General features: G+C 53.0%; 1 protein-coding gene across 3 annotated transcripts in view; it reads left to right on the top strand.

The window, feature by feature from the left end:
• The window catches only part of TMCO4 (transmembrane and coiled-coil domains 4), a 100,819-nt gene that overhangs the window by 35,073 nt on the left and 53,746 nt on the right, over nucleotides 1–12,000 (top strand). For all 3 annotated transcript variants that reach the window (XM_040229438.1, XM_040229439.1, XM_040229440.1), the window contains 4 exons: nucleotides 1,438–1,570; nucleotides 9,022–9,119; nucleotides 9,502–9,645; nucleotides 10,660–10,779. In XM_040229438.1, the coding sequence (XP_040085372.1) occupies nucleotides 1,438–1,570; nucleotides 9,022–9,119; nucleotides 9,502–9,645; nucleotides 10,660–10,779 (495 nt within the window). The remainder of the gene's footprint in view (nucleotides 1–1,437; nucleotides 1,571–9,021; nucleotides 9,120–9,501; nucleotides 9,646–10,659; nucleotides 10,780–12,000) is intronic.

Below are 12,000 nucleotides of genomic sequence, written 5' to 3'. Positions count from 1 at the left end.
AAATCAAGAACAATGCCCAGACTTTTGGCCTGAGCCCCAGGTCGGGCTCTTTATTGAGACAGGATGGATTGGCCCTTGAGGAGTCAGTTGCCTGGCAAGTTGTCCTGGGTAGCCCAGGATTCCTGCCCCACTCCTCCAGCACTCACCACCTGCCTGAAGTAGAAACTCAGCTCCAAGTCCAGAAGTCTGGCTGGTCCCTGAAATGACCCTTCCACGAGGCTGACATTCCAGAGTCCCTTGCCCAAGAATACCTTGGAAGCTTTTAATCACCTGGCACCTGGCACTCTATATTCCAGAAACTGAATCAGCAGCCTTGACCAGTGGAGTATGAATTAGTGGCTGATTATTATCACCATGATAATTAATCACCATGGCCAAGGCTTATTAATCCCCACAGCTCAATTATGACCTACGTTCAATGGTCTGTGACCCTAGGAGTGAGCAGGCAGCTCCCTTATTCATGGAACATCAGTGGATCAGTAACCCCAAGACATGACCTGCCGGTGTCTGTCTCCCAGCACGCAGCCAGGTCCACATCCAGGGAGGCAGCTGGGGTCAGTGGGACACGTGCTGCCAGACCACAGCTCGCTCCGAGGCCGCTCGTTCCAGGGAGGCCTGCAGAATTACCGTGCGGTGCTGCAGACGCCCAGCAGAGGAGGCTGGTTCTGCAGTGTTCATAGAGGGCTCCTCGTGGGCCCAGACTCCTCTGCTTGAAACTTTGTGAGATGACACAGTTTCTACTTCTACCTGAGCGAAGGTGAATGGCCCCTACCTGGGTCATTAATTGAACATTTATTCTTTATGCAGGGTTCTCTCCTAGGGACTAGAGAACACACAGAGTTTATACATATAGGGTTTATACTTCACGGGGAGAGAAAAACAAAAGTAAATGGACATGATGTCAGACTTGGGCAAGCTCTGTGCGGAACGAAGTACAAGGCAGAGGGGTCGAGTGATGTGTGTAGGGTCAGGAAGGCCACTCTGGACAGGAGGCGTTGGAACAGAGACTTGAAGGAGGAGGAGGCACCCCGCAAGATCAGGGCAACAAGCCTTCCAAGTGGTGGGAACAGCCCAAGGGCACAGGCCCTGTAGCAGGAACATTCTAGAAGGTGAGGTCGTGGAGTGGGCCAGGGGCCTTGTAGTCAGTGTGGGATGGGATTTGGTTTTCATCATGACATCACCTCCGTAAACGGCTTTGGGATGTGAAAATTTGAATCTTTGCTAATTTGCTGAAAAACGCCACCTTGCTTCTGATTCATGTTCGTAAGTTACCCATTGCTCTTCCCCGGAAGCTGTGCTCCTGTTAAATGGACCGGCTGTCGGGGGCCCTGAGTCCGGGACGTGTCTCGGGTTCAGGTCTCATGTATCGCACTGTTGTGAGCATCTCTGTGCTCGGGAGCTGAACTGACCCCCTCCTCTTTCTCTCTCTCTCTCAAGGCCGCTACGATGCTCGGGCCCGCGTCCTCCTCTGCCACATGGCCTCCCTCCTCCGAGCACCCTTGGAGGAGCTCGACCTCCTGGAAGAGACCTTCCTCGAGAGCCTGAAGGAAACCAAAGAGGAGGACTCTGAGTAAGGGAGCCCTGGCCCTGGCCCTGGCCCCGCCTGTCAGGAATAGAGGCCTTCCACTCCTCAGATAACAGTCTGGTCTGCCCCTCCTCCCACCTAGCTGGAATCTCGGATCTCCACTCCAGTGGACTTCTGAGATGTGCACCACTTCCACCCATTGGGAAACCCTGAATAGAGAATCCTGGTGCAGCCCTGACTTGCTGTGTTACTTTAGCAAGTCACTTTCCCTCTCTGGCCTCCACCCTCATTTATAGAAGATGGGGATTGAGCAGATGATTGCTCAGAGCCCTGAGTTTGTGACTTTGACAGCCTGTGGTCTTGACACCCCACTGCACTTCAGCTCATATGGCACCTTGTCTGTGGGTCAGAGTGCCCTGGGTTCTGACACCTGTTTATTTTTTGACCTTGGGCAGGTTGGCCCCCTTTCTCTAAGCCGTAATATTCTTATCTGTAGTGTAGGAATGAGAATAACATCTTCCTAGGGTTGTTATGGAAAACAGATGGAACTGTATTATCAAGCGCTTGGCCCAGGGCTGGCGCACAGCAAGGGTTCCATACCTAGGCGTCCTTACCTTCCCCACATGCCCCCCTGCCTGCCAAGGCTGATGGGCTTTGCTCTGTCTGTATGGTCAGGTGTGTGTCAAGGGAAATTTTCCTGGCAAACTTGGCCAGAGCTCTGCTCTTTGTCGAACACCCTACAGAGGATCTAATCCCAGAGGAATAGACCAGCCCCACTCACAGCCTGCCTGCGTGCTCCTTGCAATCAGGCACATCTCCCACCCTGAGTTTTGTTCAGCCACGAAGGCTTTCTTGGAGCAGCCAGACTGTGCCAGTTCAACCCAGCTGAGAATTTAGCTTTGAAGCCAAGCTCAGAACTGGATCCACCCTCCCCCGCCCCCCAAGTTTGTAGGTCAAAGGGAGGGGGTTGTTTCCTTGAGAAAGAAGGAAAGTTAATCTGTCAAAATAACCCCAAAATAGCCTTGTTTTGACTCCCAGAGCTGTGTCAGTAAAGAAAGACCTGGACCCAGGCCAGTGACTGTGGTCTCAAGGGCTGCCCAGCATGTTTGGATATATTGGACATTTGTACCATTTCAAGTATGCCTTGAAGTGAAAGAAATTCTTGAGTATTGTTTGGAAATCTGTCGTCAGAAAGAAACATATTACTCAGAGGTTCTGTTCCAAGAATACCAGTCATGCCAGATCAGGGACGGTGAAACAGAGCCCACCTCTGCCACTTACCAGCCGTGTGATCCTGGCCAAGTTATTTAACTTCTCTGAGCCTCAGTTTCCTCACATGCAAATGGGGATAATAATAGCACCCTCTTCAAAGGGTCTGTGTGGGGCTTAAATGAAGTTTCTATACCTAAAGTGCTTCGAGCAGGCCTTGCAGAGTTGTGTGTATGTGTGTTCAGTTGCCAAGTCATGTCTGACTCTTTGTGACTGCATGGACTGTAGCCCGCCAGGCTCCTCTGTCCATAGGGATTCTTCTGGCAAGAATATTAGAGTGGGTTGCCATGCCCTCCTCCTCCAGGGGGTCTTCCTGACCCAGGGACTGAACCCATGCCTCCTACCTCTCCCGCACTGGCAGGCAGGTTCTTTACCCCTGGCACCACCTGGGAAGCTCTGCACAGAGTTACTAGGTGATAAATATCAACATTTGCTATCGCACCAAAAGAATTGATGCTTTTGAGCTGTGGTGTTGGAAAAGACTCCTGGGAGTCCCTTGGACTGTAAGGAGATCCAACCAGTCCATCCTAAAGGAAATCAACCCTGAATATTCATTGAAAGGACAGATGCTGAAGCTGAAGCTCTAATACTTTGTCCAGCTGATGTGAAGAGCCGACTCATTGGAAGAGACCCTGATGCTGGGAAAGATTGGGGGCAGGAGGAGAAGGGGACAACAGAGCACGAGATGGTTGGATGGCATCACCAACTCGATGGACATGAGATTGAGCAAGCTCTGGGAGATGGTGATGGACAGGGAGGCCTGGCGTGCTACAGTCCACGGGGTTGCAAAGAGTCAGACACAGCTTAGAGACCGAGCAACATTGCTGTTATTTCATTGTGGGGCCATTTCCTTGGAAAAATACTCCACAGGTGTCATTTTTGAAACTAAATTTTAGGGACTTTGGTGACCTCTAGGTTCCATTTGTGGTCTGTGGAAAAATCTAGGACCCAGGGAAAACCTAGGGACTGGTCAGCCAAGCAGCCTGGTCCTCTGTTTGACTCTGCTGCTAAGTCTGTGTGGCCCTGGGCCCATGGCTTTCCCTCTCTGGCATCAGCACCCGTGTTTTCACCTGTCCAAGAAGAGGATCGAATTGCGTGTAGGTGTCTTTTAACCCTGAGGTTTTGTGTTTCTGCAAGGTGAGCTTCCTGGCACCCCAGGGCGATCCTTTGCAGCCGGGGTTGAGGGTGCGATGTCCCACCTCTGTTCTTGGGGCCTCTCTGAGCCGTGTGGCCGTCCGAGCTTCCCCTCCTGGTTGGGTGACTTCACTTTCCTATGCCCTAGCTTCCTCATCTCTAGCATGGGGATAGTGATAGTATCTCCATCATAGGGCTGTCCAGAGGGTTAAATTAATTCATTCTTATCAAAAGCTTGGAACAGTCCCTGGCACGTAGTAAACAGTGAATGCCAGGCTGGAGGTTGATACGGAGCCCATCATAATCACATGGTCAACATCTAACCTTTATTGAGTGCTCTCTAGATGCCGGTACAAGATACCATCTCTTTGGGTTTTCACTGCAGTCTCCTGAGGCTTTGGCAGAGGAAGAAACAGAAGGTCAGAGGGTGACGTCACTTGCCCAGGGGTGCCCAGGTGATCGGAGACACCATCCGATTCAGCTTCCTTATTCCGTCTGAATGTCACTCACTGCATCCCCTTCGGGTGTGGCTGGGAACCCCCAGTTTCCACCTTAGTTCTGAAGAAGGCAGCAAAGATCATTCTTCTGTGGGCTTTCTGAGCTTTTACTCGGAATGTGTCTCTAGACTCCCCAGAGATAAGCACCCCCTCTCTGTTGACTGGAGAAAATGATTAAAGAAAAAAGGAAAGGAAAGGGTGGACTTCCCTCGTGGTCCAGTGGATGAGAATCCACGTGCCAGCGTAGGGGACCGGGTTCTGTCCTCGGTGTGGGAAGGCTCCACGTGCAGCGGGGCAGCTAAGCCCCTGTGCCTCACTGAGCCCCCTCCAGGCCCGAGAGCCACAGGCACTGAGCCCACGGGCAGCAGCTCCTGAACCCCGTGCTCCTAGAACCTCGCACCTGGGCTCCGCAGCAGGGGAGCCACTGCAGTGAGAAGCTGCGCCCCGCATCTGGAGAGTAGCTCCCCGCTCTCCAAAACTAGAGAAAGCCGCTTGCAGCAACGAAGACCCAGTGCAGTCACAAGGAAATAATTCTGGAAAAACGAGAAGGGGGACGATGAGGACAGAAAAGGGGAAGGAACGCCCTTTCACGGGAGATAAGGTGGCCGTGAGGGAAATTTCTCTGTGGAGCCGTGAGATGAGCAGTGTGGTTGTCTTTGCTCCTCACATGGTAGCTGTGACTTCAGCCTGGGATCTAGCCCTAATCTGCGTTTTGGCTTCAGCCTTTGATAGCTCAGCTGGTAAAGAGTCCGCCGGCAATGCGGGAGACCTGGGTTCGATCCCTGGGTTGGGTAGATCCCCTGGAGAAGGGAAGGGCTCCCCACTCCAGTATCCTGGCCTGGAGAGTCCCGTGGACTGTACAGTCCATGGGGTTGCCAAGAGTCGGACACGACTGAGCAGCTCTCGCTTCTGCCTTTGGGAGGCTGAGCGGAACTCCAGCTCGAGGTCACTTCCAGCATCCCAGGCCATGAGCGTGGCCGTGGTGCCTCAGCAGCAGGCAAAGTCAGGAGTAGGAGCAAGGCTTCGTTTGGACTTCGTGTCGTGCTCCGAATTCTCACTTCCAGTGTAGGGAGCAGCATAGATGTGACTCTCAGCCAGTGTCTCCTCTTGTTTAAATTCAGGCAGGCAGGGACCTCCCTGGGATTTGTTCTAATATCCCGGAAGTTTCATTCTGGATGGTGACTGGCCTGAACTCTGGCTAAATATTTTCTTTAGCCAAAATATACGTGCCCTCTGGTTTTCATAGACGTGGACAATGAGCAGAATAGATCACTGCAGCGAGATGTTCGCCTCCAAATCTTTCTTTCTGAGGAACGTCTTCTGAGCCCCACCCAGGTGCCACACCCAGAGCCAGCTACTGAGGCTGGAGGGCAGGAAAGTTTTGATCTATGTCCTGGAGTCTCACCCCTGCGATTCTCAAACTTGACGTCACCAGAGAGCTTGTTACAAGCAGTTTCCTCACCCAGAAAGCAGTGCTTTTAACACCTCCCCGCTGGGGCTTCTGATGTGGTTGATCCAGAGCCTAGCCTTTGAAAATCAACGGTCTAGATTCCAGGCTAATACAGCCCAGAGGGTTAGGAAGGTCTGGGGTAGGAGTAGTTAGGCAACCTTGAGGCTTAGGGCGTGCTTCCTGGAGGAGACGACTCTGGAGTGGACAGTGATGTTTAGCCAGACAGAGGAATGTGAGAAGGTCCTTGGCAGCCAAGAGGCAGCAGGAACACAGGACTGAGGCTTAGGAGGTGTGCCTGCAGGCCCTTGGGTGTTTCTGGAGGGTAAAGTGTAAGTTTGGAACCATGAGGCAGGGGCCAGGTCACAGGGGGGCCTGAGTGTCCTACTGGAGAGGTGACCCCATCCTCAAGGCAGAGGAGGAACTAGGAGGGAGGGAGAAACAGAGGCAGACAGTCACGGTTATATTATCCTGCTTGACATTGGTCACCTTCTGGGGCTATCATCATTTCCAGTCCCAAAGTGAGAAAACTGAAGCTCAGAAAAATCCGGTGAGCCGGTGAGCTCGTGGCAGAGCTGGGCTGAAACCTTTCTGCCCCTAGTTTGCAGAGTGTTTCCCAGGCAGCGTTTGTTGAACCAGATACTGCTGGTTGGTCCGCAGAGCCAGCTGCTCATGGCCCCTGTGTGTTCCTCTTGTCTGTTCCCCCAGCAGCTGGAATTCCTCCTCAGGCCTTGAACTCTGCTGAAAGCAGCTCATTTCCAGCCTTCCTGTTTGCCCCGAATGGTGCTAGCAGTTCAGGGCCAAAGTATATCTCCAGCCTGTGTTGAGGAAGTTACCGTAACCGTGGAAAGGATGATGGGAGCAATACCCACAATGATTACAGCATGCCAATCACCTGTGTGGACTCTCGTTTAGCCCTCCCAATACCCCTGGGAATTCGGGACTATTATTGTCCCCTCTTCATGAATGAGGAAACTCGGACAGGACGAGTTATTTGTACCTAATCCCGAGGTTAGTGAGTGGCTCTGTCCACCAGGGTAGGCTAGGTTTTGCTGCAGTAACACATGACCTCCGTGTCTCAATGTCTTACAGCAAGAAAAAGGAGCCTCTCTTTCAGGTTGGCTGTGGCTTTAGTCCACACTGTCTTGGTCCCAGGATGACAGAGTGAGCTTGGTCAACAGCGTTGCTGGTCTCAGGGCAGAGCAGAAGGGGTCTTGGCCGGAAGTGACACAGATCCCTTCCACCTACTGGCCAAAGCGGGTCATGGAGCCACTCAGCTCAGCCACTCAGCTCAGCAGAGAAGGGTCATTTTTCCTTAGGGAGGACTAGCTCAGGGCATATCTGAACATCTGGAGAACGCTGAGGCCCACCATAGCAGAGGGAGGATCCAAGCCTAGTTTACAGGGTTTGAAACCTGGCTGCACAACCCAGGCCCTTCATCACCATTGTGTGATGATCAGTGTGTGTGGTTCAACCTCTTCCCGCACATCTGAGGGCGTGAGTTTCAATCACGGGAAACCAGCACCTGGGATCATGGAGAACTGGTTTCCGCTCAGTAGTAAAGCAACCAGAAGTGCTGGACTGTATCCCCAGGAGGATAAGAACATCTCCCTCCTGAGGCTGTTGGTTTGTAAAGATTAGATTCATTAAGGAATCCATTAAGGAATTTAAGACAGTTGGTTGAGGTGAGCAGGCCGACAACCAAAATGCGTGCAGGTCTCTGATTGCCCATCTCAAATCCCTTCTCCTCGCTAACTGGAGGATGAACTGTTTCTCGCTATTACGTGTGGTTCAGGAGGCGAGAGATGGGAAGGAAACAGTTCTGATTGAGGAGCGCGTGATCCTGTTTGCCGACACACAAAAGTGCCCGCCCGCTGTCCACGCTCCATAAAAGTCTGTCGATCGAAGGTATGAATTAAATTAAATTTAGTCCACACTGTCTTGGTTCTGGGTCCCAGGATGACAGAGTGATCTTGGTCAACAGTTTTGCAGGTCTCAGGGCAGAGCAGGAGGAGACTTAGCAGGAGACTTAAATTCCTTAATGAATTGAATCTTTACAAACCAACAGCCTCAGGAGGGAGACGTTCCTATCTCCCTGTTTACAAAAGGGGGAACTGAATTTCGGGGAGATGGAGCTTCGTGGGAACAGCCTTCATGTGGGTGCCCACGTGCAGGGCTGGCTGTCAGGCTCTGTGTCCCGAGGTTCCCTGCGCGGCTCCCCACTGCTGCTCAGAAGCCGGGTACGCTTATCCCCAAACGCGGCTGCGATACGCGGACAATAAAAAGGAAAACTGTTTCTGGGATAAGATAAGCCATTCGAAGTGCAAAGCACAGTGGCAGTCGTGCTAGAAGTCCTCAGTAAATATTCACCCTCTTTCATTATCAGCGTCCCCTGCCGTCGCTCCAGCACCGAGTTGTCGTCCAAACTCCAGGTTCAGTTCAGAGTTCACGCTGGTAATGACTGCACCTCCTGCCTTGTCTCCCGTCCTGCGCTTTACTGCCCCAAAGCACTGTGGGCTGAATGTCAGACAGGAAAGCTGGCCTTAGTGACGGGAAGAAGTCTCAGGATTCAGCTGACCCCAGCTTCCATCACTGCTTCCCTTTTGCCACGTTTTGTCAGGGTCAGATCTCAAGTCCGCACGGTTCTAGTTGTTGTTGCCCCAAAGCCAAGGTCTCCAGCACAGACGTTTCTCTAAGCCATGTCTCAAAGGGTTATTCTCAAGGGAAACTGGTTTCCACACGTCGCAGGGGGAGGTGGGCGCAGATGGCAGAGCGCGGGGCGGGGAAGGAGAGAGTGAGGTGGTGGAGTCTGTAACTCCCCAGCACTCGTTCTGAGTCCTTCTGCGTAAAGATGCCTTTGTGCTGCTTTTGCTGTTATTGTCATTACTTCTTTGTCTTTTCATTATTCAAACTGCAACCCTGTTAGGATGGATCAACTGGGTAAGTAGCATATCCCACATACTGGGCTTTTAGAATGTTTTCAGCTTTTTAAGACCGACGATGATGGATGGGCCCAGGGTAACCTTGGTACCTCGCTCTGCATGATAGAGCCTGTGGCACGGAGGCTAGTTTTGGGGGCTGGGGAGGAGGGGTGGCATCAAGGTTGCCCAGGCACCGCCGGCCCTAGAGGGCAACCTCTTCTCCCGCAGGTCGGCCGAGGCATCCCGGAAGAAGAAGGAGAACAGGAGGAAGTGGAAGCGCTATCTGCTGATAGGCCTGGCGACCGTGGGAGGCGGGACGGTGATCGGTAAGATGAGACAGGACACGTGGCCGGGCCGGGTGAGATGACCCCAGGGACTGGCTTGAGGGCACAGTCATGATGGACCGCTTGCTCACTTGCATGTTGAAGGTGCTTTGCTCTGGGGAGAGATTCAGACTGCTTGCCGCAGCTCCCTGCTCCTGTGTGGTCTGCCGCCCCCTGATCACTGTCTGCCAGCTCCCTGCTCAATCCGCCCTGGGCTTCAGCGGCACCACTAGGCCTTCCCCCACGTCCCCCGCTCGTGTCCACTGCAGGGGGATCAGCTGGGGGCCGCCTCCCCACCGCGTGCAGAGGCAGTGTGTTCGCGCGCATGTCGGGGGACTGCGTGCTCACGGCCCCCTGTCCCCCGCACGGGCGGCTGTCCTTGCAGGCGTCACCGGGGGCCTGGCCGCTCCTCTCGTCGCTGCTGGGGCCGCCACCGTTATCGGCAGCGCCGGGGCCGCGGCTCTGGGCTCAGCGGCCGGCATCGCCATCATGACCTCGCTGTTCGGCGCCGCTGGAGCCGGCCTGACAGGTAAGGCTCCAGAGCAGCAGCAGTCATGAGGGGTCTGCGGCCCCGGGTGGCCCAGCCCCGTAAGGGACATGCCCAGATTCTCACCATGCCCCAGGAGACGGAGGAGGAGGAGGACATGGCTCTCCTCTTCTCTGAGTTCCAGAACTTGCGGCAGGCTTTGGCACGGGTCTGGGGAAGGGCCGAGGCTGTGAAACTGCCCCCAGTGTACACTCTTTAGGGAGGGTCTTATTGGGCCTCTTGTCGCCACCCGGGAAGTTTCCAGGCGGGATGCCTCAGAGACGCTCGAGCTTCCCCATGTAAGAGACAGATGGCTACTTTCTTTCACCAGCGTCACCTGGGTGGGGGCGGGGAGGCAGTCTTTCCAAGCCAGGTATGTCAGTAGGCCCCTCATCACACAGTTTCCTGTTCCTCTCCCCAGGTGGCCTGTAGCTTCCCACATTAGGAATCTTGCTCATGGGAACTTCCCTGGTGGTCCGCTGGTTAAGAACTTTGCCTTCCAATGCAGGGGGTAAGGGTTTGGTGCCTGGTCCAGGAGCAGAGATCCCACGTGCCTTGCAGCCAAAAACACCAAAATAATACAGAAGCAGTATTGTAACAAGTTCAATAAAGACTTTAAAGATGGTCCGCATTTTTAAAAATCTTAAAAAAAAAATCTTGGTCTGCTCACACCACTTTTACTAAGATGGGTGTGTTATGCTCCTGAGGTTCGTGGGCAGGAAAAAGATATAGTGCCTGCCAAATCAGGACAGAGCAGTGGTTTATAAACTTGGATTCTGAGTTTCAGCCCCAGCTCTGCCACTCGCGGGGCTCACCAGCCTTTGGATGCCTGTTACTCTCATCTGTAATCAGGGACAATCATGGCACCACATTAATGAGTCCAAAAATGAGCTGTCTGTTGAGGAGCAGGGCGCACAGTCGGTGCTCACCGTGAGTGTGACTACACAGAGCCACGCTGACTAACAGTCCCCAGGGTCCCCAGTCACCCCATCCTCACTTTTGTATCTGGGTCCTTAGGATACAAGATGAAGAAGCGTGTTGGGGCCATTGAGGAGTTCACATTTCTGCCCCTGACGGAAGGCAGGCAGCTGCACATCACCATCGCCATCACGGGATGGCTGGCATCTGGGAAATACCGTGAGGACCGGGGGCAGAAAAGGATGCGGAGTGGGCGGGTGTTGGCTGAACCGGGTCTGCTGCTGTGGGCCAGACGCTGCCTAGGCTTTTGGCCAGTTTACGTCTCTAGAGGGTAGGTAGGAGAGCCCCATTTCTCAAAGGAGACTGAGGCTCAGAGTGGTGAGATAACTTCATCCCATAGTCTTCCCTTGCATTCATTCATCATCCATCCATCATCTGTTTGTCTGCCCATCCACCCACATGCGTCCATCTACACATCCATCCATCTACCCATCCATCATCCATCCATCCATTCATCTGTCTGTCCATCCATCCATTATCTACCCACCCACCCACATCCATATGTCCATCTAACCATCCATCATCCATCCATCTATCCATCTGTCCATCCATCCATCATCCATATAACCATCCATCCATCATCTATCCATCCATCCATCATCCATCCATCCATCCATCCATCATCCATCCATCCATCCATCCATCTATCTGTCCATCCATCTATCATCCATATAACCATCCATCCATCATCCATACATCCATCTGTCCATCTACCCATCCATCATCCATCCGTCTGTCTGTCCATCCATCCATCATCCATGCATCATCTGTTTGTCTACCCATCCATCTACTCACCCACCCACATCCATCTGTCCATCTATGCATCCATCCATCTATCCATGCATCATCCATTCATCTATCTATCCATCCATCCATCATCCATATAATCATCCATCCATCCATCTATCTGCCCACCCATCCACATCCATCCATCCATCTACCCATCCATCATCCATATAACCATCCATCCATCCATCATCCATCTGTCCATCCATCCATTCATTTATCCGTCCATCCAGCCACACATCCACCCATCAGTCCATCCTTTCAGCAGCTTAACAGAGCACAGAGCACACTCTGCCAGACACTGAGCCAGGCCCTAGGAATCCAGTGGTGAGCAGCACAGTCATGGCCCCTGCTCCCGTGGAACATATGGTCTAAGGCAGGAGACAGGTCACTGAGCAGAGAATTGGAGGGATGCTGTATGCACGGCACAATAGGGGAAGCACAGAGTGTTTCTGGGGAGTGTGGGAAAAGTCACTAGGGGAAACTGTTTAGGCTAAGGACTAGCTGGGAGTTAGCCAGGTAGAGGAAGAGAAAGCAATGAATACCAAGAAAAGGGGCAGCGTGTCAAAAGGCCTGTGATGCCAAAGAAGCACG

The sequence above is a fragment of the Oryx dammah genome, unplaced genomic scaffold (assembly GCF_014754425.2).
Source record: "Oryx dammah isolate SB20612 unplaced genomic scaffold, SCBI_Odam_1.1 HiC_scaffold_27, whole genome shotgun sequence".
NCBI classification, from domain to species: Eukaryota; Metazoa; Chordata; class Mammalia; order Artiodactyla; family Bovidae; genus Oryx; species Oryx dammah.
Note: the sequence above shows the minus strand (reverse complement) of the source record. Positions and strands in the feature narration are given on the sequence as shown.